The 26,707-nt window shown below is 40.1% G+C and overlaps 2 protein-coding genes across 5 annotated transcripts in view; both read right to left on the reverse strand.

The window, feature by feature from the left end:
* Positions 1–1,569, reverse strand: part of paplna (papilin a, proteoglycan-like sulfated glycoprotein) — a 30,986-nt gene extending 29,417 nt beyond the window's left edge. For both annotated transcript variants that reach the window (XM_047345066.1, XM_047345065.1), the window contains exon 1: positions 1,353–1,569. The gene's annotated coding sequence lies outside the window, so the exon portion shown is untranslated. The remainder of the gene's footprint in view (positions 1–1,352) is intronic.
* Positions 1,570–11,765: 10,196 nt separating this feature from the next.
* The window catches only part of psen1 (presenilin 1), a 31,022-nt gene continuing 16,080 nt past the window's right edge, over positions 11,766–26,707 (reverse strand). For 2 of the 3 annotated variants that reach the window (XM_047345706.1, XM_047345705.1), the window contains exons 5-11: positions 22,996–23,063; positions 21,178–21,398; positions 20,712–20,810; positions 19,915–20,007; positions 19,659–19,835; positions 13,911–14,029; positions 11,766–13,710 (exon numbers count right to left, since the gene is read on the reverse strand). In XM_047345706.1, coding sequence (XP_047201662.1) covers positions 13,555–13,710; positions 13,911–14,029; positions 19,659–19,835; positions 19,915–20,007; positions 20,712–20,810; positions 21,178–21,398; positions 22,996–23,063 — 933 coding nt within the window. In that variant the 3' untranslated portion in view covers positions 11,766–13,554. The remainder of the gene's footprint in view (positions 13,711–13,910; positions 14,030–19,658; positions 19,836–19,914; positions 20,008–20,711; positions 20,811–21,177; positions 21,399–22,995; positions 23,064–26,707) is intronic. The other variant, XM_047345708.1, reaches the window with a different exon arrangement.

Here is a 26,707-nt window from a genome sequence, read left to right on the forward strand (position 1 = left end):
AAACGGTGAACACTCCGTAGAGAAAGCAGGTTGTGAGAAGGGAGGGTGGGACGTTACATTACCAGACAATTAAACATGATGCTATTTTGCTTGCAAATGACAATAAATAATGTAATTCAACCAGTTATTCAAGCACAATAATTTTGTAAATTGGAATGATGTGATTTTGACATAGACGTAGATATTTTTAATAACACTGAAGCTTGTGCCATGTGGAAATGGGTAATTAAACCTTATCTCCACTCTTATCTATTCTTTCTAACTCTATTACTTAAATGATTAACTGAATTAAGCACATTTCCTTTGTTGCAGTAGGAAGGACTGTTTGTTTATCCCTGGCTAAACAGAGTTTCCTGCCTCTCCTGAGATAAAGAATGAGGGTCAGCTAGGACTGCCGAACCCTATCCGGCCTGCAAGCCGTGACCACCAAATGTCCCAGCAGAGAGGACAGTTACCCTTGAGAACATGCAAGAAGTAAAAAGGATGGCTAATCCAAGCCCAGATTATTCCAGAGAGTCACTTTGTCTAATATACATTTAAAAAGGCCAATATTGAGTAATTTATTGCCACAATGTTTCTGGACAGGTAGTTGTACTTTTGGACGTACATCAAATTGCAGAAAGTCTAAATAATTGACATGTAATAAAATATCTACTTATTAATCTATTGATTTTCCAGAAGAGAAGAGAAGAGAAGAGAAGAGAAGAGAAGAGAAGAGAAGAGAAGAGAAGAGAAGAGAAGAGAAGAGAAGAGAAGAGAAGAGAATCAGGGTCTGTTTAAAATCACTGAATGCATGGCGTTTTGCTGTATAGAAGACCTTTAATAAAAAATTAAACACCAGCATAACGAAAGCTCCTAAACTTCACGATCCACATCCATGTGACAGCTAAAAAGGTCATAGAGAACAATTTGTTTGTTAAATTTACAGGATGCCTGAACCAGGTCTCTTAAAACGAATTTAGAAGCACTGGACTAGACTGATGAGTCATTCAGATTTCTTGTAAGATCCATGTGTCATCAGTGTAGCTATAAAGCCTGCAGGTTACCTGCTTTCATCAGAATAAATTAACTATTATCCTGCTCCTCAGTCAGGGCAAGCAGTGTCTTGTGCCCTGTGTACCAGCTGTGAAATCTGAATCTGGCCAGGATATAATGAGGAATCTTCATTAATAGATTTTTTTTTAATATTATATTAAGACTTGTCTCCCTTAACTGTCACCAAGGATCAATTTTACTACACTGTAACTCCATGGATTTCCCAGAAAACAAACGCAATTGAGATGTCTCACACCCAAAGATGTATCCAAATCTAATCTGAAAAGATTATGGCTTTTAAAAAAATAATCACTCACCCTGCTCGGTGGCTTTTAAATGCGATTTCTTCACGCCTGGGTAGACGCAGCCCAGCTGACAGCGGATAATTGGCTCGATGCGTCCGAAAAGAGTCGAGGTGTCCTGGATATATGAGAAGGAGCTGTCTGCTGGAAACCTTTGTCTCTCACTATGGCCCAACAGGAAACCGACAGGCAGAGGAGAAAGTGTTGGTTGAAGCTCCTGCGGGGCGCCTTTTAACCAGCAGCTCTTTCAGCCCAATTACAGTCCCTCCTGAAAGACGTGGGGATGTTTCACGCCCACTGTGTAATTTTAGACTACACAAATAACAGTTAGAGCCAGCTTTCGTTTTGTATTAGGCTCTTCATAGACATAGAGGAAGGTTTTGGAAAATGTTTGCACAATGAATAGGAGTTATGTAATAGCAGGGCAATCATGCGATGCTATATGGGTGTAATGTAAAGGCTGAGTTACAGTTTTAGCCACAAATGAGTCCCAAATGTTACCTTCGCTACGTGGAACAGTTTTTACTTTGGTGTCATGTTTTAATATTCATTCTGAAAACTTTTTTTCTACCCAAAGGCTGGGTTTAAGTTTTTGGGACAAAAGTTGGTCAAAAATGGGTTTAAGAGGAGAGAAGTAGCCTTCATTCCTTACAGACCGCCATTTTGAACCAGTAAAACTCTTCCCGCTGGATGAAATAAAAAAAATAGTGTCACTGTGTCTTAATGACTTTAGTTAACACTAAAGAACGAGTTTGTTCACTTAAAATAAAATTAGCACTTTACCTGCTAAATATTTAACGTCTGTTAAAATTTACACTTTAACCAAAGAATCTGCAATAAAGCCATTAATGCCAAGAAATATTTAATGTTCAGCAGCTATATTGAGTATACCTTTTCTTATTTGGATTCATTCATTATCAAAATGATTTGTCATTAAAAGTCTTATTAGACACGACAGCATATTACCCATACAGTGCCATGAAAACTTTAAACATTTCACAACAAGCTCTGCATGTGTAATGTGTGGATCGTGTGTAGAACAATGATAAGTAGAGAGCTTAAATCCTGAGGGAGGTGTGGAGAATGATGTTAGATGCGTGTGTGCAATTAGAGGATGATGTAGAGCAGCTGAGGCAGAAGGTAAGGAGGGGAGGTGAGGGAGGGAGACACAAATGAGGTGAACAGAGATACAAAGTCACCCTTAAGAGTAAAAGACAAATAACAAACTACGGGAAATAATTTGGAATACCCAGGAATAAACTAAGAAACTATGCACAAGGGAATAACTAATAAGGCAAGAATATAGAACATAATGAACACCTAAGGATCACAACGAATTCAACATTGGACGGTTTTTTATAAAATTTAGTCTGCTCAAGGTCATGCCATGGTATCTGAATACATTTAGGCGCAGACCTTGAGTAATGCCACTCCTAAAACTTTATTTAATTTTTTGTTTGAGCTATTCAGATGTGGACTCACTTGTGTGCTTCAGATAACTGTCCTACTGCATAACCCGAGTGTACTTGTGCTTATGGTTTGGAATTAACTACTGGACAATCTTCTTATGAATTGTCACCCAGAGAGCACAATCATGAATCCATCAGCAAGTCATCCACATCCTGAAAAAGCAAAACAGCCTAAGACCTTCACACTGCCACCGCCATGTTAACTAAGGTTATGATGTGGTTTTTCTAAAATGTTGTCTTTGTTTAGACCAGATGCAATAGGTTACTGACCTTCCGAAAGGTTCCACTTTTGTCTGGTGAGCCCAGAAAATATTTCCCCAAATAATTGTAGGAATCATCAAGATTTCTATTTAGCAAATGTAAGTTGGGCATTTGTGTTGTTTTTTGTTTTTTCCCATGGAATTTTCATGTGGATGCCCTTTTTTGTCACATCTCTTTCTTGTTGTTGAATGATGAACACTGACTTAACTGACACAAACAAGGCCTAGAGTATTTAGATGTTTTTTGGGCTCTTTTTTGACCTCCTGGATGAGTTTTCAGCGATGTGCTTTTGGAATCATTTTTGTAGGCCAGGCACTTCTGTCAAGATTCTCCACCATTACATGTTCCATCAAGGACAAGGGCATCTGTGACAGTGCTTCATGGACTTACTTGCACACACTTACTTGCACACACACACATGCTCAAGATAAACATATGCACCCCCTCACACACCACCTTCACCGTTCCCGGCATGATGTTGTTTTGTAAACTTGTTGCTTCTTTGTGCTGAGTTTTTTTACAATCTCAAACTGTATCCTGCTAAGGATAAAGTGTGAAATATGATTTTTTTCCCTCTACTTACCTAATGTGGCCTCTTTTCTCATCTAGCAAGAGCAGCGCCTGTGAGTGGGCAGCAAAGCCTCGGTGACCCATACCCCCCTTGTCTTGTGTCATGATGTATGTTTGGATGGGTGGTACTGGAATTCTAATTTCCTCTCGGGGATCAATAAAGTATCTTTGAATTTGAATTTGAATTGAATTAAATTGAATTCTCTCAGTTTATATATACTGGCTCTCATTGTGACTCGCTCGAGTCCCAAAGCCTGGAAGTGACTAAGTAAGCCTTTCCAGACTGATAGATTTCAAGAAATTTGTATGTTATCTGATCTTGAACATCCTTGATTGGGACATATTTTAGCCAACTTCATGTTGTCAGACAGGTTCTATTTAAGTTAGACAAAAAAAAAAAAAAAAAACAGAAGAAATTTGTATAGGGGCAAAAAATGTTTTGGTAAGGCTGTATGTTGTAACAAAGGAAATACAGCACAAGTTTGACTAATTTATAGGTTGCCAGTAAATTAGTTTAGTGTTTTTGTTGGTGGTTCAAAAGGAAACAAAAGGTAATCAAAGCAAGCTGGAACATCTGAATCAGTCAGCCGAGCCTATCTGAGGATTTATTAGGACTGTGGAGCTCCCTGATTATTAAATACATTTAAAGACATGTCATCCTTCTGGATTTTCCAAAAATACTCAAAAAGACTGATCCAAGGGAACACACAACCCAAATGTTCTTATTATAGATATTTTGATGGCCACCTTAAAAAACATGTCAAGACTACATGTAAACAAGTAAAAAGGGATTATTTTGGGGTTTTAAAGAGGAAACCACATAAACCAAGCTGTGTTTATATATCTGCCAGAATGTTTCCACAGAAGAGTGTCTTCTCTCATTTTAGCAGAGCAGCTTCTTTTCACACCTCAATCATCTAAAATTATGTTCCTGGTGTATATAAAAAATACATAATGGGTGTGAAGTGTATTTGTCTTTAGACAATTTTTTTTACAGTTTATGATCTTGCCTGGAATACTTTTATAGAAAAATCAGTAAAGCAATGGTGAGCCAACATGACCTTACTGAGTCTTTCTGGAGACACCAGTAAACTAAATAAAAACTGTAGAATTAAAAACTACACACATAAGAGCCTTTAATTTTTAATTTAGTTGTGCTTCTCACAGTTTGAAATTGCTTTGCAAGTTTTGGTGCGACAAGGTCTGAGCCTTTTCCAGTTTTTTACAGGTAACCATGACGGTTCTAAACACTCAAACAAGCAAATGAAGGAATATTTTAGTTCTCATGCTTTTTTTATTCAATAGAAAATTTAATGAACTGATTGCTGTCTGTTGTCAGTGTTATATAAAGAAAAAAAACATATAAGGTCAAAAAATGCGTAATGTCTTTTAAAGTAATGGGTTCTAGTCATCACATTATTTTATCTTTTGGGTTTTAATATGATCCTCTTTGATTGGATGGGAGTTTGATAATTCACCACCTTTTAGATTTTGTGGGTTTTGACATTCATTTTTGGGGATTATATAATGATTATTGAAAAGAAGTATCAGGGGGAAAGAAGTGAAGTTCAAAAAAGTCTGAGACAGATCATCAATAGGACAAATTTGAAAAGTGTGTTATGCTTTTGTGTTTAGCCCACTTGAGTGAATACTTTGTACAACCATCTTTCACTGTCTTTTGGGGTATGTATCTACTAGCATTGGACATCTAAACACAGATTCTTTTGCTAATTCTAAAAATCAAATAGAACAAGCTCAGTCAAATTGGGTAGACTTTGAGAATATGTAAACGGCAATTTTCAAGTCTTCAGGGACATTGACTGGGCCATTTTCACACATGAATATGTTTTGATCTAAGTAGATTTTGCTGTATTTGTAGGATACCTTTCCTGCTGGAAGGTGAACATCCAACCCAGTCTCAGGTATTTTCTTCCAGGATGTCTCTGTATTTAGCTCCATCCATCCACCCACAGCATGACGCACGCACCACCATTTTTTGCCACACCTGCTTGTAGCATACATGGGTTCTCACCGGGTACTCCGGCTTCCTCCCCAGTCATGACATGCCTGTTAGGTTAATTGGTCACTCTAAATTGCCCTTAGGTGTGTGAATGAGTGTGTGTATGGTTGTTTGTGTGTTGCCCTGCGATGGACTGACGACCTGTCCAGGGTGTACCCTGCCTCTCGCCCATAGACTGCTGGAGATAAGCACCAGCTCCCCCGTGACCCACTATGGAATAAGTGGTAGAAAATGACCGACTGACTGACTGACTGATTGACTGACTGACTGACTGCTTGTAGCATTTAGCATGTAGGCAAAAATGAGAATTTTGTCAGGATTTTTTTTTTTGGCAAACTACAAATAAGAATGCTCTGGCTTCCTTTAGACAGTAGATGAATAGCTTTCCAGTCAACAGATACTTTCACCTGAGCTCTGGATCGCTACGGCTCTTCCAGAGTACCCATGGCCCTATTGGCTGCTTCTCTGTTTAATCCCCTCTTTACTTGGGCTGTTAGTTTACGTGAGTTGGCATGTCTTGATAGGTTTGCGGTTGGTTCATCCTCTTTCTATGTTTAGATGATGGATTGAACAAGGCTCTGTGAGATCTTCAAAGCTTGGCATATTGTTTTAGAACCTAACCCGCATTCAACTTTCTCCCTGACCTGTCTGCTGTATTCTTTGGTCTTCATGAAGCTGTTTTTGTTCACAGAACAGCTAGATTTATAGTGAAAACAAATTACACACAGATATTTGCTCATTAGCTACTGTCTTAACGACATTGGCTGCACTGGCTTTTATTTAAAATGTAATCTTGATGCTGCAGATCTTTTTTGTTATCCGTGTTTCTGACTGCAAACAGACGTTTTCCCGTATAGGACTGGAAACCATGCATTGTTAAATAAAGACCAGAACAACAAAAAGCTCTATGTCTAAAGTCAGAATTGGAAATGACTTTCTCAACTTTATTGAACATTTTTGACAATTCATTTTTAGTATGCAACAGCATAATTTTATTATTTTACACAAACATTTCACATTTCTGGACATGGCTACCATTCATAAAAATGGTGGTTGACCTGAGGTCTCAAACCTCAATGTTCTGAGGGTAAGGAGGAATAATCAGGTATTTTTAGGGCTCAGATCTACAGAAGACCAAAAATAGATGACCACCCACTTAAAAAATCCCAAGTTGGCATTTACTAAAAACTTTACAAGGCTTTTCATCCTATGTTCCAGGAATAGCGTTTTTAACTACCAAAGCCTAATGAGTACAATGCTTTCGATTTTTGTCCTTGATGTTTTGTTTTTTTTAAGCCTTTTTAATCAGAGTTTATGTTTTCCACAACCAGACCTTCTGCTTTGATTTCAGGTCATTAAGTCTAGCCATAGCTTTAAAAAGAGCTCTAAGCCACAAGATGATTTAAATTACTAAGCTTTACATCCATCCATGCACTAACTCAGAAAAGAAGACCTTGTATACGTTAAGGAAAACAGCTGCACTCAGTTTGGCTTCCTCTGCCACCCAGTCTTTTAAAATCTTGTGCAACATGGTTTTTTTTTCTCTCCTCCTCCTCAAGTTGCTTTCCTTCTGGATTCTGGATTCATCATTCCAAGATCACATTCCCTGCCAGTCATGCTTCCACTGGAGAACGACGGCCCTCAAAGCTGCCGGCTGAGCTTCTGTGCCTGCCGCTCCTTCGCATTGAAGGCGTACTTTGTGTCCTGTAGCTGTTCTATGATCTCCTTGGCCTCCTTCATCTCCACGGTGAGCTGGTTGTACTTCTCAGCCAGCTGCTGGTTCTCTCGCCGGAGCTCCACCACCAGTTGGCTCAGCTCCTCATTCTGCTTCCCACAGTGCAGCTTCAGCTGCTCCATCTCCGAGAGTGTCTCCTCCATGCGCTTCACCAGGCTCTCCAGCTTTTCTTTAGACATCTTGTTGAAATGTTTTATACACCTGAAGAGGCGTTTTAATTATTTTCACAAAGGCTTTACCCGCTGTGTTCTGAGGTGTCTGAGCTTGATGCTTGTCTGCAGTGATCGCTAAAATCTAATCCTCGCTGCAGCTTGGCTGCATGTCTCACATGGAACAGACGTGCACACTAATCCCCTTAGCAGAGTTATCCCTGGAAACCTGTAACGCACATAAGAGTTTCACACAGCCACAGGATCTCCTGCCTAAGTCCACCCCATACAGAGGATGAAAGTGATGGACAGATTACCTCAGTTCACTCTAGTCTCAAACAAGCTTAAAGGCCTACAAAGAAATGTGACGTCTACTGAAAAGTCTGCTTCCTCCCATTATTAGGATTTCACTCGATGGACAGACACAAAGTAGTGTGTAATTGTGAAGTGAAAAAAATAAAATAAAAAATAAAAGTACTACTTAAAGTATGGAAAGTAAGTCTGCAAACCTACCAAGCATTGACCTTCCAACTAAACTGACAGGCTAGACAAGGACAGCAGTAATCAAAGAAGCAACCAAGAGATATGTGATAGCTCTGGAGGAGCTGCAACAATCCACAACTGTTACATGTGGAAGACGGTGCTCTGGTAAGATGAGACCACACCTCAAACCTTTTTCCTAACAAACAAAAAGCTATGCCCCCATTGCCTTGAGCTCACCATCTCCTCTGTGATATATGGTGGTAGCTGCATTATTCTGTTTGGATTCTTTGAATAGCCCAGTCAAAGTTCATACCTAAATCAAATTGAGAATCTTTGGCTAGTTTGTTTGTAAAAAATGTTGAACAGCATGTATCATTTTCCTTCTCTGTGACAATTATCCGCTACTCAGTGTTGGTCTGTTAGGTAAAATCCCAATACAATACATTGAAGCTTGTTGTAATGTTAAAAAGTTCAAGTGATATGAATATGTTTGCAAGCTACTAAAAGATGCAGTATGGGTATGTTTTTATTAATTAGGTTTCTTTTGCAATAATTTCTTTATTACGAATAAAAAACGTACCATAGCTGCTCAACATCGGAAAAAAGAAAAGAAGTGGGAGATTCTGCATATTAATCCTCCCAGAAAGCTTTCAAAGGTATGGCGTGATCCTTTCTGAACCAAACAGAGCTCTAGAATCCAAGAAATTAAATGTTATGGATTTAACTGTGTAGCTTAAGATCTCACATGCCAAAAAGAGGCCTCCCTGAGGGCTTGTTAGGCAAGTTATAGTATGAGCCTAAACATTCTGGGTAAGCTGTCATAGTATGACAGTATACAAGCCAATGAGGCTGCACAGTTCCCATGGAGACAGCTAAAATGACCAGCAGTCGAGAGTGAAGGCCAACTACTCCCATCAGCCAGTTTGCACCAGGAGATGGTGAGTGAGGAATGATGGTGTGCCAAATTATCAAGGAATTTCCACGATGTCCCGCATCTTCTGCTTAGCATCAGTTCCTAGGAGGGCTGGCTCTTTGATAATCGCTCTGTGTCAATGTATTTCATAACTGTGTGATACAACTGTATTAAACTAGCCTCTACAGTACTGATCTGGGTCATGTCCTGACCTCCAACCACTGTGTAAAGAACAAAAACAAATCCATGGCCGAAACCAGTCACTGGATTTGGTACGTCCTTCTAGTACTAGGATGGACTCTGTTTTGCCTTGAGATCTTCGCAACTGTGAGGAAATGTGAGGCTGAAACAGTTCAAACAACAATTCAGGATCTAGGTCATTTAATCATTTAAAAATCATCATCAATATTTTAAAATCTATTCTTTGATGTAGTGGGAGCCAGTGGAGAGAGAATAGAATAGGAGTCATATTCTCATATTTTCGTGTTCCAGCTGGGGAACGGGCAGCTGGATTTTACACTAGTTGTAGATGTGATAGTGAGCTGTGGCTAAGTCCAGTGTTAAGCCATACAGTAGTCAAGACAGCTAGTAATGAATGCATGAATAATTCTCTTAAGGTCATCAACAACATTGGCTTCAGTTAAGCAATCTGCCTTAAGTGGAAAAAGTTTTTTTTTGTTTGTGAAATTTAATAGTTGAGTCCACGTTGACACCGATTCAGGGAATTCTGTCGCTGTTGGAGTTGAATATGATAACCTCTATTTTCTTTTCACTAAAATTCAGATTTCGAGCCATCCACACTTTGACATGAAAATCATGACAATGTATAAGGGGCTGTGTACAAGTTGGGTTGTCAGGAGTTAGTGGTATGTAAATCTGACAGTCATCAGCATAGCACTGGAAGACTGTACCATGTTTCCAAAGAATAGTCCCCACACCAGGTAAGTGCAGAGAAAAGAGGTCCCAAGGTTTAGCCCCACCACCACCCTGAACAGCTGGTTCAAGGCAGGATAGATCCATGTTTTCATGGTTTTTTACCAAACTATCACCCTACCATCTGAATGTTTTGAGTAAAAATCGAGACTCATTAGACCAGGCAACATTTTTCCAATCTTGTTATTGTCCAATTTTGGTGAGTCTGTGCAAATAGTGAGCTCAGTTGTCTTTTCTGACAGGAGTGGCACCTGCTGCTAGAGCTTTTCCGGTTGAAGGTTCAATGTATTTTGTGTCAGATTATATTCTGCATACCTTGGTGGCACCAGTAGTTATGTGAGCTACTGCAGCCTTTCTATCATCTCAAATCGGTCTGCCCATGCACCTCTGACCTCTGACATAAACCAGGTATTTTTATCCACACAAATTCCATTCCCTGGTTTTTTCTTTTTCGGGCAATTGTCTGTTAACCGAGAGAACAGATCAGCAGTTTCTGAAACACTCAAACCAGTCCGTCTGGCACCATCAACCGACCCTCTCTGTTTTCCTTCCTGATGCTGTTTGAACTTCAGCAAGTCACCATCACCCTCTCTAGATTCCTAAAAGTAGTACGCCATGTGATTGGCTGATTTGGGGACAGACTCTCTCTCATCGTTGTGAGAATTGTTTTATTGTGACATGTGAAAATTCCAGTGAATTGACGGTTTTTGTCAGGACTGTTACTTTTATTATCTCCACTGTTTGTTCCAAGAGAGCATCAATAAATATAAAAAATGTTATAGAACATGATTAAATGCAGTCACTCTGTGCAGTGATAGATATCAGATGTCTGTGAGTAACCGGTGTCCTAAAGGAGGTGTTTAACATTGGGCATGTGTTTAAGAGCAGTGGTTGTGTTGTGGAGCTAATTGCTGTGAGATGCAGTCACCTTTTCATCACTTTTATCGTCATCACAATAAATGCAACAAAATATGGATGTACAATTCTAATTCGATATCACCCGTCCCTTTGGTGATTGTTTATGTTAACATACAATTATACTGGTGTCCCTAAAAAAATCGGGCAGTGAGTATATTTTAGCAGCTATTAGGCATAACCTGCCTAGGTTTTGAAACAGCCAAAAAAAATCCTTTTAGTGAGACTCCATGAAGCTACACAGCACTGCCCCTCCACCACGTTTTGCATACTGCCAGCCAGCTGGCTGAAAGGAAGGCCAATTACACTTTTCCTTCACTTTACAAGAAAGACAAATTCAGCTGCTTGGAAAACTTCCAGTCGAAAGAAAGAGAGAGACTTGGTGCTGAAACTAAAGGATTGCATCCCACTACTTTTAAGTTAGTGCTTTTTAAGTTAGTGCAGTTGGCAACCTATATAGCTGCTCAGTCAAGCAGCTGATTGCAGGCCAGCCACTGAAGTAGATAGCTCAAGTTATTAACCAGATAATATTACTTGGCTTTACTTGTTATTCAATAGTCAAACAAGAAAATATAACATTCTGAGCAATAAGCACTTAAAATATATTACCAAAAAAAAATCCTCACAGAGAGCAAAGTGTACTGGAGTCAAATTCCTTGTTTGTCTTTACAAACTTGGCAATAAAGCTGATTCTGATTTTATAGTGAGCATGGGTTTATTCTTGATTCTTGTTAAGCCTGTACATTGTAGTTAAAATATCTAATGTGTTAAAACTGTTGAAATAATTGATTTTATTTTAAAAAAAAAATACTTGGATCAGGTTATGCTATTTTTGTTAAGAATTATGTGGTGTTTATTCCTCTCAGTATTATCGTACTACGAAGATATCAAACCGACCCGAACCTTTTCTGGAGCAGGTAAAAACCTTCACAGCATTATAAACTGCACCCGGGCTGTCAAGATCAATAGCAACAGCAAAGTAGCTTTAAAACATTTTATTAATTTACTTTTTTTTTTATTAACACCTCTTGTTTTGCCATTAGAAAAATTACCCCTGCATGATAAGTAACAAAAATCAACAAGTGTAAAAAAATATTTCATGGTTCACCGTTTATTAAAAAAAAGAACAAAATCTGAATCGGAACAACCTTGCATAACACATATATGTATGTGAAGGAAACAAAAGTAAGCCAGTCACCCAACAGTTTCCCTAAAAACAAAGGAGAATAAAAGCTACCTCAAAACAAATATGAGTATATTGTTCCCTCTGGGGTGCAACAACAAACAAGCAATCAGTGCAGCTGGTCCTCCTTTAGATTCAATATTAATTATTTTATTCACACAGCCTGTATTTAATTCAACCAAACTTCATCTTTTAGGTTTGGTTTGTTTTTATCTTTTTTTTAATGGCCATAACAGCTTCTAATGCACAATGAAACTGGGAAGTTTTCCTCAAAACTGTTTACTCCTATTTAGCAGTGCCCAACACTGTATACTAGCATACAAATTTAGATGTCTAAACACTTTCCCCAGAAAAAAAAACAAAAAAAAAACAGGTTTCAAACATTTTCTTTTCAGCACAATGAAAGAGAAAAAGAAATCCCAACAGCATCGGTGTGACGCAGTAAGTTCAGGGTTGGTTGTAGCATAGATCCAAACAGCACCAGGCGAGCATCATGAGGGCAGCTGTTGCCTAAAGGTTCAGAGTTTGTGACCAAATGATCACAGGTTACAATCCCTGGACAGATTAGGAGGGGGGATCAAACAAACAAACAAAACATGTCGGTCACACAGTTATTACAAGAAGAACTACTGAAATGCCCTTGAACAAGGCACTGAACCCTCAGATTGCTCCAATAGAACTGCTCGGTGGCGAACGTTTCTCGTCGCTGCATGTCCTTGCCTCCCCTCGTCGAGCTGTGAATTCTGAAATGTGAATGTGAGGGCGGAAAACGTGGAGAAGTCTCCCAATTTAACTCAGAATTCGCTTCCAATTGTGTCAAGAAAAAAGTCCCACTTTCATCATAGGAAAGATCGGCTTCTCGTTCAAAGAAGAATTGATCTTTGTGGGTGTAAATCAGTCATATTTGTTTCTGCAGAAATGAAAATAATACAGTTAATATTTACCAGTCTTCAACAGCAGTGAGCAAAACACACGCCGACATCTCATTCACATTCTAACTACACATTTTTATCTATTAGCAGTGTCACCATCTGTATGTCTGTTAATGTAATGAAGGTACTATAAGGGTTTAGAGCTCGAGTTGTAATAAAAATGGACCAGAGAGGAATTTCTGCTATAAACTTTAAAGGGGGATGTAAGAGAATACTCCCGCTTCTTTGAACAGCTACCATGTAGGTGTCTCTGAGGAAGGCACCTGCTGTAAAGCCCCTTTCAGATTGGATTGTGGTTGATGAATGTGTGTAAATGGAAAAAAAAAGAGCTTCCTGGCCTAAATCGGGATAAAATATTCCCACTTCAGTCTGTGCCTGAGCCCAATGGATGCCGGACAAACTGAAGACCAGGTCTCCCTCTGGCTGAAAAATGTCATTTCTTGGTTTAAAAGGGAAATAAAACATTTAAGAACAGCCGTTGTAGAGAATATCTTATCTCGGTACCAGGAAAGAAGGCAGAGTCAAAACAGCTGGTGTGCCAGCATCATGAGGCTTCAAGGAGGAGGTGTTCCTTTGTTCTCCTGGCCAAAAAGGGAGTGCTCTCGTGCTGTTGGCTGGATGGGGCCGGTGTGGCTGAGGAAGGGGGGCGTCCTGCTAAATGTAAAACTGGTGTAGCGCCAGCTTGTCCATGAAGGGCCGCACCAAGTTATCTGTTGCAAAGTAGAAGACCAAGCCAAAAAAGATGGAGATGGGCAGAGCGGGGAGTGCTTTCCTGAAGATGGCAAGCAGGAGCAGGGTCAGACACAGGCCCTGCAGGGGAGGAAGAGACAAACATAGCACACCGAGTGATTATGATCCAAAACACACCCATCTCTGCAGAAAAACAGACTTAAAGACTTGTTAAGCGATCAAGTGGTTTATATAAAATGAGGATAGATATTGTGCTGAGAGACAGAGAGGAGGTTGCGGTGGCTTGTGTTTGACATGAAAATAAGCAGCTGGTTACTTACGATGAGGATGGCTACGAAGCAGGCGAGCGTGGTGTTCCAATCGCCACTGGCTGCGGCTGAGGCCTTTCCCACCAGCATGCTGTAGAAGATGAAGTCTCCGAGCCCCAGCTTGACGCCCCCTGAGAACACAGGAGGTCACCACATTTAGGGTGTAGTCAATTCAAACAGTCCCAGTTAGCCCAACACCCGGCAGTTTTTCCCAGCTGTAATTATTGTAAAAATAAGAGCTCCGACCCCATAGTTACTGAAGATTTAAGTTAGAAAGAGCACAGGGTGTCCAAATGGTAAGGACATAAAACCTAGCGTTTGCCATAAATTATCACTTCCTGATCATTTTAGACCTAAAAAAGAAAAACTGCAGCATTCATGCGCACCGCAGTTTCACAGAAACAGGGACACATAAAAACATTCCAGAAATGTTTTATATGTTTGCAGAGAAGGGAACTGAAGCAACTAAACAGAAGAATCTTTGTTTTAACTGGTTTAAACGACAAAACCCATGTTCACATTAAAGCTAAGGAGGTAAGCCAAAGAACTTATAATGTACTATTACCAATATTTATGAATATAAGTGCACCAATGTTGGAAAGTTTTCCATTTTTGGGTTGAGCACCTAATGTTCACCTCAGTAAAACACATAGGGTCTGATCTTCAAAAGGTTTGTGTGTACTAAACCGCACGTAAACCTGTTTGTGTCAGCAAAGCTGATCTGCAATGTGGCGGTAATCGTATTGCGTGTGCAAAATCAGCAGAACTGCGGGCGCAAAACGTTTGCGCCCGAATATGAAGTCTGAAGGCAGACTTAATATTCAGGAAGTCTATGAATATGAAGAACACATGATAATGACCCAAACGTGATTTTCCAAACCTGAAAGGCAATTTTAGTGTGTGAATTTAGCACGTTTGAAATCAGGTGCTAACTGGGACGCAAAAATGTCTGCTGTCTTTGGCCAGAAGGAGGCATAGATAAAATGACAGATGATGTGGAGAATCTTACATGTGCCAACAGATTTGGGTTGGAAAAAATGTAAAAAAATTAAAATAGGTGAGAATAGTTAGAGAATAGCACTGTTCAATGGTTAGGATTAATTGGAATGTATGTACCTGACTTTTGTGAAGTGCCTTGAGACGACAAGTGTTGTGAATTGACGCTATATAAATAAACTGAGTTGAATTGAATAGAGGATTCTATGTAGGATTATCTAAACTCTGATTTGGAGCCAATCACAAACAATAGCCATGATATAGAAACTCCTTGAAACACTTTTTTCTTGCGTCTTGATCATTCCAGCGTAACATCACTGTCAGTGATCATCTGATGAACGCACACAAAGATCGTGGCAAATACGAACATTAATGCGCACAGCCTGTTAACTGTAATCACACATCATGCAAAAGACCCACTGTGCTTTTGATGTTGATAATATGATTAATAGTAAAGAAATAAAGACAATAAATCCTTCATTTGCAAACTAGATGCTAAAATCACTTCTTAGCAGGTGAAAAATCATCATTTAAAAGGCAGCATTTCCATGTGGTGAAAAAGACATGGTATGCTTTAACCTTGTCACTAATCTAAACACAGTGCATTATTGACAGTAACGTTATGTCATTGCAGAGCAATTGGAGCTGGATCAGTTAGATTACGTTGTTTAAATGTAAACATATGCCAGGGGAGGGTTTTGTTTATGCAGCAAAAAATTATTTTGTGTCATGAAAAACTATTTAAAGGGTTTCCGGAGGGACGCGGAGCTAGATGGCAGCATAAGACCAAGCTTCCGTGTCGAGGAAATGAAAAAACCTCCCTAAAACAAAGAAACTAATTAAAACACGATTCGCCCAGACACGAAATGAGTGGAGGACGTAAGCAGAGAAGTATGAAGAAAAAAACGCCTGAAGAACACAAAACTGAAGCCGAACAAATGGAAGAGGGATATTTTTTGACCATGATTACCCCACCGAGGTAACAAAAAAACGAAAATCCTATTTCGAGATTAAAAAGGCTCTCAAAGAACAAAAAATCCGCTTCTAGACGCCAATGACAAAGATACGGATTCACTGGTTGGATGGCGCCAAGATTTACAACTGCGTCGAGGAGGCAGCAAAGACATGAGGGGACGAGGACTGACGAGGACCTCCCCTTCTGAAGGAGAAAATCCAGAGGGCACTACCATGGCAGCGCGTCAGGAAGGAACGGAGAACGGACTGCAGGACCACCACTACAGAGGACACAGGTCGGAATGCAGGGAACCGAGCGAAGGAAAGGCTGCAGGAATTTAAAAGAGGACATTAAGGGCATTGAGGTAACTGGGGAATAAATGGTCTATGGATGACGGCCCCAACGTTGACCGTTTTCGAGGTAAAAGGGTAAGAAGCTGGAAATAGTCTATATGGGCAGATGGAAGTAATCACCACTCCCACCCCCTTTGGAAATAGGGGGTGAGGGTTGGGTCTTCAGACTTCTCTAAAGTTTAGACAAGACTCGACAGGGAGAATCAATAAACAAGTAACTGTTGGACTTATCTAGCAGGTTGGGAAAACTTATGGGTTTACCCAAAACCACTAGAGGAGGCCCTTTGTTTATGAAAGGTCATCTCCCTCCCTTACCAGCAGGGGGACAGGGACTCTTGGGAATTTGGCCCACTCTTAGTTCGGAGTTCAGACTTTTTGTTAATTTAATTTTTATTGTTAGGTCGTTGTTCGGTGGAGGTGTGATTCAAACTAAAATAGGTAAGTAATGGCTAATGATATAACAGTGGTGTCATTGAATGTTAACGGTTTCAATAGTATTAAGAAGAGAGATAAGGTCTCGACCAAATTTAGAAAAGAAAAAGTGCAGATCATTCTCCTTCAGGAAACGCATCTATCGAAAGAAGGGCATGAAAAGTACAAAAAATTGGGGTATAGAAATTATTTCTCCAGTTTATTAGGGCAGAAGCATAAAAGGGGAGTTATGACATTGATTTCGAATAATGTTCAGTTTGAATTGTTCAAGGAAATTAAGGAGATAGGCAGCTGAGTTTTGAGAACTTGAAGACAAAATTTGGACTGGGTGATCATGATCAATATTGATATTTACAGATAAGAGACTATTATGAGAAAGAGGTCAAAACTAAAATAAGTACAATAATAGGAATATTTCAGAAGGCCTTACGAGGGGAAGAACTATGGAGTTATTTCGGTACTGTATCGGGGGTTGATGGGAGGCAGGGAAACATCTACTGTATATATTAAAGAAAAATGGGAAAAGGAACTGCAGCAACAGATAAGTGAGGATGAATGGTTTAAAATCTGTAAAACGCAGTGTACAGCCACTTGCTCCAAAGTTTGGAGACAATTGGAAAAATATAATCAGATTTTTTATAACCCCAAAGATTAGAAAGAGGATAGTAACCAGCTCTCAGCTGTGCTGGAGACTCTGCGGTCAGATGGATGTAGGCCATACCCACATATTTTGGTCCTGCCTAAGGTTAATTGGATACTGGGATAACATGTGTTATTTTGAAAAAAAAACTTGGGTATGGAATACCCAGATCATGTAAGACACTCTATTTGGGCTGTCTTACACACGACTTAATTCAAAAAGAAGATGAATACCTGGTAAAAATCTTGCTTTGTGCAACTAAGAAAGCCATCACAACATTATGGTACAAAGACGAACCACCAACTGTGGAGCGGTGGCTGGGCATTGTGGAGGAGATTTATGTGATGGAAAGACTCACTTATAAACTGAAACTGCAAGAAGACCAGTTTGTTGAAAAATGGGAAAAATGGAGTGAATATAAAAACAAGGATGATACCACCTTCACAACAATCCAAAATGAACACTGATACAGAACAAAGGTATATGGAAGTATATATGTTGATACCTCTCCACTGTAACTGTTTAAAGAAATGTTCAATAAAAAATAAGTAAAAAAAGAAAAACAATCAAACACAAATATCGCTAAAATATTGGCAGACCAAACAAAACGAATTCAGTAAAATCACTGGAAGATTATTTTTATGTACATAAATGTTCGATTTAAATTCTTTGCAGGACAGTTATGACATTATGTTTTAAAATTAGCAAAGCTATAATATACAGATTGCCAATTCCTACAAAAAAAAAAAAAAACTATTTTTATGTTGCTAAGATTACGTTCAGGCTTAAATATTGTGCCTGTTTACCATTAATTCTGAACTCTTCAAACACAGACTCTCAAAAAGAACCAGGTGAGTCTCCAAAAATATTTAAAAGATCAAGAGAGGCAAACCTGTAATAAATTAATTAACAGACATGTTTGTCTGTTTTATTGTTAATATTGATTGGCAATTTGTTGCGAGTCGAGCAAGATAGGAGAAATAATCTCACCATGACAACAAAAGTTAACTAAATGTAACAGTCCAGAAAGGCAAGGGCCAAACAGACCAGAAGGAAAAACTCTGCAACTGGATCATTTATAATGATGCAGCGTAACATTAATGCATATTTCCAGCAACACAGAAGAGGATCTGTTTGCTTTTCCTCTTGTTCCAGCCAGTAGCACACACAATTTCCTCATTTAAATAGGGCAGTCTGCACCTGTTATCCACTGCATGCGCAATTTTTAAAGGTCACATGCAACACACCCACTTACTGCACGTGCAATTTATTTATAGTACAGGCAAATTAGCACCCGTTATTTGGGACCTTTGAAGATCAGGCCCTTAATGTTCACCTCTGTAAAACACTTTGAACTGACATGTGTGTGAGAAATATAGAAAAAAACACTTGGTTACTTTCACACAAAAAAAAGCAATTTCAAGTTATTTGAGAACACAATGAACATTAAACTTTCCCTTAATGTCAACTATCTATCAGTTTTTATTTCAAATCCCCAAATTTACCCTCTGTTGTCATCATTTACCAAATCTGATCACTTTTTCAGCTATTTGCACAAAAGGGAACTTATTATTTTAAATGAAGAGGCACTGAAAATGCTCAGTGTATCTTTTGAGCTAGGTTTTTCTATACATTAAAAAGTGATTCCCGGGGCGGCCAGGTACAGCATCTGCCCCAAATACAGAGGCTATTAAGACTTCTGGGGTTTGATTGCCAACTTTGGGACCTTCGCGACATGGCTTCCCCCTATTCTCTCTCTGTCCATTTCCTGCCTGTATACTGAAAATAAAGACAACTATGGACACAAAATCTTTAAAGTCATTCCTTATCTGCTGCCGATCAAGTGATCAAAGCCCTGGCAATATTCCTCTAATGCATAACATTTAGGGCATTCAGAGAGTTCACACCGAACCACATGTTTCCCTTTATGCTGATGATATAACCTTTTATTTCCAATCCCTTCATTTAAAGTGAAATTACTGTGATTATTCACTGGAAATAGACCTAAATATCCAACTAGTGGGAATAAAAAAACACGGTTTCTCTGAGGTCCGACCATGTAAAGCTCAGAGGTATTGCTTTAGCATTTAGATGTTAAAGTTCTTGGCAGTACAATAAGGGAAAAAAAGTAAGGACTTGTTGGAACAGTTTGTTCTTTAAGTAAGCAACAAAATAGGTTTAGGCTTGCAAAATTGCATCAAAACACACGATGTTAGGAACAGTCTCCTTTAAACAGACAAGTCAAAGAGGAGACTTTCAGCCATAGTGGACACATCAACACCTCATGTAAACTCATGTAAATATTAACTTTGCTGACCTGTTACATACCCAATACCCCTAATTAAAAGATCAATGTGTTCAATAATTCTGCCTTCAGTACTCACTCTCCTCATCGTCATCTTCCACAGGTGGACGAGCAGAGGGCATCTGCTGGATCTCCCGTCTGGTCTCCTCAGTGGTCTGGAGGGGCCCTAGCTGGTGCTGCTGCTGAGTGACCCAGGAGGAGGTGAAGCCCCCATCATCCTGCGAGGGACTTGAGGGGGCCGGAGACTCTACGGCTGCTTATTAACAATATAAAGTCAGTCTCACATATAAGGGGGAAAAGAAACATCTGAAAGGGAAATTTTGCTTCCTACTCACATTCTTGAGTCTGTTGTTGAGGTGAAGCTGCTTCTGTTGAGTTCCTCTTTGGCTTGTCAGTGTCTGCCATGTTGACGAGCCATACCATTGTAGCTGGAAAAGAAGAAAACGGTATAAAAAAATAAAATACAATCAAAACAATACAGTGCCAAGGCAGCTTCCAGTTCCACAGTGTGGTGATGGATAATTTAACTATTTTATTCTGCATCTGGATGGGATTATGTTAAATACAGGCCCTTTAAATCACAGTTTGTAATCATAATACATTCACTTAATAAAATTCCAAAATATAAGAACTTCAATGATAAAACGTTTAAGAATCTTGGCTCCAGTTTTAAATCCAGATGTAAAAGAATTAAAAGACCAATTAAACAATTAAATGGTCATTTTCTGATTTTTGATTGAGTTAGAAACAGTCTCCTTTCATCTTTTGGTAATTAAAAATCCCCTCTGATAAATGAATTGAATAAAAATACAAGCTGTGATATGCTGAAACCAATATTAAAGGTTAAATAAATGTTGGCGTAGAAAGCATTCAACAAACCCTGATTTTATCTTTAAGGTAATGGATTCAGTAATTAAGTGTGGAATCTCAAATTGTAATCCATACTTTAATTTTTCCATATCCATCCAGACTCGGAAGTTAAATACTACACTTTTCAAGACCATGTAGAAACCCTGATATTTTATTTTGAACATGCTTGCAAATATTGCCCATTATATCACCTCTCCTGTGTTGATTATTTTAAAATCTTTTGATAATGATGTAAAAAAAGACAAATCTTTATCCGACTTACATGAATAGATGAGAGCTGGAAATATGGGTTCATTTCTCTCCTGGGCTGTCTCTACGAGGATCCTCAGTGGTCCTTTAGGACAGAGCACTGCCAACAGATCTTTGACAGGACAGAAGAGACAAATCAGCAAAGTGATGTTGCAAACAGGGTATCATTGACAATATTCATAAAAACAAATGCAGATTTTCTGGCTCCTACATTCCCAGAGGTTCTTCTTTAGAAACTTTCTTCCTGACAAAATATGCTACATTTACAGGGATGTGAAAACATTTGAAAGACACTATTTTTCTAAATGTTTTGTTTCTTAAATCCATCATCTCAAAGAAAAAACAACATACTTCGCATCAAGCATGCTATGTCTGTTTTTGTGAAAATGTAATGAAAACCACGTCTGGGAGTCACTGTGTAAAACTTTAAATCTTCAAAGTTGGTAGGTAAAAAAAAAAAAATGGACTAGAAGATTTACCATAAACAGATATGACGGCCAATATGAGCCAGGCGGTCCATTCTGGCAGGTATTTGATGAAAACCAGGGCCATCAGGGCGCTAATCATGATGAGGTATGCCTGTTGCAGCCGCAGAGGTCCTTTCCAGTGAATACATATCATGCCAACCACTCCGAAATTCCACACTACTATGGCCAGGGTGAAGTAGTCCATGGCCACGTTGTAAGTTTTGAAAACCTCTCTAATGGAAAGAGCAGACAAGATGGAACTGCTGTTACCATCAGGAAGAGGTAGATTTCTCGACATGCATGAAAACCATTAGAAAATGTGTAAAATGAATGTAAATACAGGTCCTCCTCAAAATATTAGCATATTGTGATAAAGTTCATTATTTTCCATAATGTCATGGTGAAAATTTAACATTCATATATTTTAGATTCATTGCACACTAACTGAAATATTTCAGGTCTTTTATTGTCTTAATACGGATGATTTTGGCATACAGCTCATGAAAACCCAAAATTCCTATCTCACAAAATTAGCATATCATTAAAAGGGTCTCTAAACGAGCTATGAACCTAATCATCTGCATTAACGAGTTAACTCTAAACACCTGCAAAAGATTCCCGAGGCCTTTAAAACTCCCAGCCTGGTTCATCACTCAAAACCCCAATCATGGGTAAGACTGCCGACCTGACTGCTGTCCAGAAGGCCACTATTGACACCCTCAAGCAAGAGGGTAAGACACAGAAAGACATTTCTGAACGAATAGGCTGTTCCCAGAGTGCTGTATCAAGGCACCTCAGTGGGAAGTCTGTGGGAAGGAAAAAGTGTGGCAGAAAACGCTGCACAACGAGAAGAGGTGACCGGACCCTGAGGAAGATTGTGGAGAAGGGCCGATTCCAGACCTTGGGGGACCTGCGGAAGCAGTGGACTGAGTCTGGAGTAGAAACATCCAGAGCCACCGTGCACAGGCGTGTGCAGGAAATGGGCTACAGGTGACGCATTCCCCAGGTCAAGCCACTTTTGAACCAGAAACAGCGGCAGAAGCGCCTGACCTGGGCTACAGAGAAGCAGCACTGGACTGTTGCTCAGTGGTCCAAAGTACTTTTTCGGATGAAAGCAAATTCTGCATGTCATTCGGAAATCAAGGTGCCAGAGTCTGGAGGAAGACTGGGGAGAAGGAAATGCCAAAATGCCAGAAGTCCAGTGTCAAGTATCCACAGTCAGTGATGGTCTGGGGTGCCGTGTCACCTGCTGGTGTTGGTCCACTGTGTTTTATCAAGGGCAGGGTCAATGCAGCTAGCTATCAGGAGATTTTGGAGCACTTCATGCTTCCATCTGCTGAAAAGCTTTATGGAGATGAAGATTTCATTTTTCAGCACGACCTGGCACCTGCTCACAGTGCCAAAACCACTGGTAAATGGTTTACTGACCATGGTATCACTGTGCTCAATTGGCCTGCCAACTCTCCTGACCTGAACCCCATAGAGAATCTGTGGGATATTGTGAAGAGAACGTTGAGAGACTCAAGACCCAACACTCTGGATGAGCTAAAAGCCGCTATCGAAGCATCCTGGGCCTCCATAAGACCTCAGCAGTGCCACAGGCTGATTGCCTCCATGCCACGCCGCATTGAAGCAGTCATTTCTGCAAAAGGATTCCCGACCAAGTATTGAGTGCATAACTGTACATGATTATTTGAAGGTTGATGTTTTTTGTATTAAAAACACTTTTCATGAATGTTAAATTTTCATCATTACATTATGGAAAATAATGAACTTTATCACAATATGCTAATATTTTGAGAAGGACCTGTATATGTCAGCGAGGCTTACTGGAGGTAGATGAAGGAAAAGAAGAAGAGCAAGAGGAGGGAGGAGAGAAATAGCCAGCCTTGGATCACCTGAGGAAGAAAACACCAGACAGATAAATATTACATCTATCTTTTAAATAAATACATATATTTTAAAAAAAGAGTGGAAGAGGTGCAACAAAGCAAAATACTGGAACACACCACATCCAAGAAGTCTAATATTAGAAGTCACTTTTCACTTTTATTTACCATACTGTACATTAAATTTACATATATTTGATGGGACAATTTTCGGTTTATCCACTTAAAATGGTCTCCATGAGATGACAAACCTGCTACTGTGAATAGGAGTTAGGTTGAGGAGCAGCAGCAAGGTGATGAGCGGCTGAGATCTCGCAAGAGTTGTGCGCAAGTAATACAGCGGTATACTGGTAAACAAACACAACAAAACTCAGGTAAAACAAGTCAATAAATTCATGCCGAACACATAAACGTGTAAAATACTAACCACCGTCTCATATTTTCCCAATAAAACAAACTGAATGAGGAAATCTTGGACAGCCTGGAGAGCTACGTGGACGAATGTTTTGATAACATTGTAATGGGCAAGCCATAAACCCATGGCCACACCAACATTAAAACGCCCCCGTTCAGAGTGCTCAGCCAGCACCTCCACTATCTCTCCAGAGAAAAGCTACGTTGACGTCCAGGACTCTATCGACAAGGACCTAACCAGCCTGGATGCTCGTCTCGCCCTGGTGGACGTTCTCCACAGAGGAATTTCAAGCTCTGAGGGAGTCTCTAGAGTTTAGCCAGGAACAACTCGCTTTGCTCACAGCTGAAAGCCAAACTTTGAGGGATAAAGTAAAAACACTTACCGATGGAATGACGGAGCTGGAGAAAATAAAAAAATTAAAGAGACTCTCCAGCCACACGAGGTCTAGCATTGTCCTGCATTAGGAGGGACCCAGGGCCAACCGCACCAGCATATGGTCTCACAAGGGGTCTGAGGATCTCATCTCGGTACCTAATAGTAGTCAGGCTACCTCTGGCAAGCACATGGAGAGCCATGTGGCCCTCCAAAGAAATGCCAACCCACACCATTACTGACCCACTGCCAAACCGGTCATGCTGAAGGATGTTGCAGGCAGCAGATCGCTGTCCACAGTGTCTCCAGACTCTGCCACGTGTGTCACATGTGCTCAGTGTGAAGCTGCTTTCATCTGTGAAGACCACAGGACGCCAGTGGTGACTTTGTCAATCCTGGTGTTCTCTGGCAAATGCCAAGCATCCTGCACGGTGTTGGGCTGTGAGCACAACCCTCATTTGTGGACGTCAGGCCCTCATACCATCCTCATGGAGTCGGTTTCTAACCGTTTGTGCAGACACATGCACATTAGTGGCCTGCTGGAGGTCATTTTGCAGGGCTCTGGCAGTGCTCCTCCTGTTCCTCCTTGCACAAAGGTGGAGGTAGGGGTCCTGCTGCTGGGTTGTTGTCCTCCTACGGCCTCCTCCACGTCTCCTGGTGTACTGGTCTGTCTCCTGGTAGCACCTCCAGGCTCTGGACACTACGCTGACAGACACAGCAAACCTTCTTGCCACAGCTCACATTGATGTGCCATCCTGGATGAGCTGCACTACCTGAGCCACTTGTGTGGGTTGTAGAGTCCGTCTCATGCTACCACGAGTGTGAAAGCACCACCAACATTCAAAAGTGACCAAAACATCAGCCAGAAAGCATAGGTACTGAGAAGTGGTCTGTGGTCCCCACCTGCAGAACCACTCCTTTATTGAGTGTCTTGCTAATCGCCAAAGATTTCCTCCTGTTGTCTATTCCATTTGAACAACATCATGTGAAATTGATGTCAATCAGTGTTGCTTCCTAAGTGGACAGTTTGATTTCACAGAAGTTTGATTAACTTGGAGTTATATTGTGTTGTTTAAGTGTTCCTTTTATTTTTTTGAGCAGTGTACTTTCTTCTCATATGTCCACCACTCTTACTTTCGTCTGGATTATTTCTTAGTCAGCAGCTGTTGACTGACATTTCAGACACTGAGATACACCCTATAGCTGTCAGCGATCATGCTCCTGTCTCCTTAACTCTAGTAAATAAGAAAGAAAACCCACAAAGCAAAAACTGGAGGTTTAATACATTATTGCTTAAGGATAAAGAATTTATCAAATATTTTAAAGAAGAGCGGATTTCATATTTGGATAATCCAATAAGCTCTCACAAGCATGCCCAATAAAAAGGCTCCAGGCCCAGATGGATTCCCAACAGGAGGACTAGATCTGCCTAGCTTTCATCTTTACTTCTTAGCCAACAGGCTACAATACATCTCAATATGGTTTAAACACAGTCCTCTAGATGAACCCTGGCTAGATGTAGAACAGACATTATGCAATAATATTAAGATTTCAGATCTACCATTTATTAGCTCAAATATAAAACGATATGTATGCTTTAAAAGCCTCAATATCAGGACCTCTCTGACAGCAGGGTGGGAATATCTAAAACTGACAGGGTTTTCACTAATCCCATGCAGACGTCCACCCATCTGGAACAACCCTGACATCCTACAAAAAAATTATATGATTGATTTCCACATTGGAGGAGTAAAGGAATTGAACACCTGGAACATATATTTGAAGGAATTTAGTTCATCCCATTTAACAGATTAATTATACAATATGGGATGGACAAGAATGTATTTTTAGAATATAAACAAATTAAATCTATAATAAAAAATAAATTTAGGCTTAAAAACGTTGAGTTACAAATGCCATCAAGTGTACTAGAGTTCCTAGAACTCAACCCCACCAAATTAATGTCTAAGAAATACAGGACACTGTCTAATATAGATGAATCAATTTCCCTTCCAATTATGAGATGGGAGGTGGATTTATCAGTTAACTTTGACCAAACATTTTGGTCTCGGATATGTTCCAAAACTTTTAAAATGACTAATAACACCAGTTTACAATTAATACAATATAAAATCCTTCATAGAGTATACTATACAGGTCAAAGGATGTTCAGGATGGGTTTTGCAACATCTAATACTTGCTTACACTGCACAGGCAATATACCTGACAATTACATCCACGCACTATGGTTATGTACACCTGTTCAGAGGTTCTGGCGCCTGATATGTGAAGACTTACTCAGTGTCTGAGATGTAATATTTCACCTTCCCCCTCAGTTTGCTTGTTGGGCAACTTAGATGATGTCACCATAGAGACTAATTCAGCTCATGTGGTTTTCACTGCCTTATGTATTGCTAAGAAGACTATCCTCATGAATTGGAAAAATAAAAAACCTTCTTAATATTAACCACTACAGAAACCTTCTGTTGGATTATATAAGTCTTGAGACAGCCTCCGCCTCCACATCAGATCAATCTCTCTGGGCTCCATCACCCTAGTGTGGGTGGGGCGCCTTTGGCTTTGTCCTATGGGGCATTGTGGCGGATGTGGGGGGGTGTCTGGGTTTGGGCATTGGGGTCGCTGGGGAGTCTGGCGCCGGGGACTATAGCCCCAACCGGGGTGGGGCTTTGGGTGGCTCTCGGGGGCGGCATCTGGTTGCTGTATGCGTTGCTTTTGGGGAGCCTGTGTCGGCGGACATAGGTTACTGGCCTGGTGGGCGGGCTGCACCTGGGCGGATCAAGAGCTTGGGGGCTCTGGGTTCCTGGGGTGTGTGGGGCACCAGGGTTTTGGGCCGGTGCATGCTCTG

This window comes from Girardinichthys multiradiatus, chromosome 19, assembly GCF_021462225.1.
Source record: "Girardinichthys multiradiatus isolate DD_20200921_A chromosome 19, DD_fGirMul_XY1, whole genome shotgun sequence".
In the NCBI taxonomy this organism is placed as follows: domain Eukaryota; kingdom Metazoa; phylum Chordata; class Actinopteri; order Cyprinodontiformes; family Goodeidae; genus Girardinichthys; species Girardinichthys multiradiatus.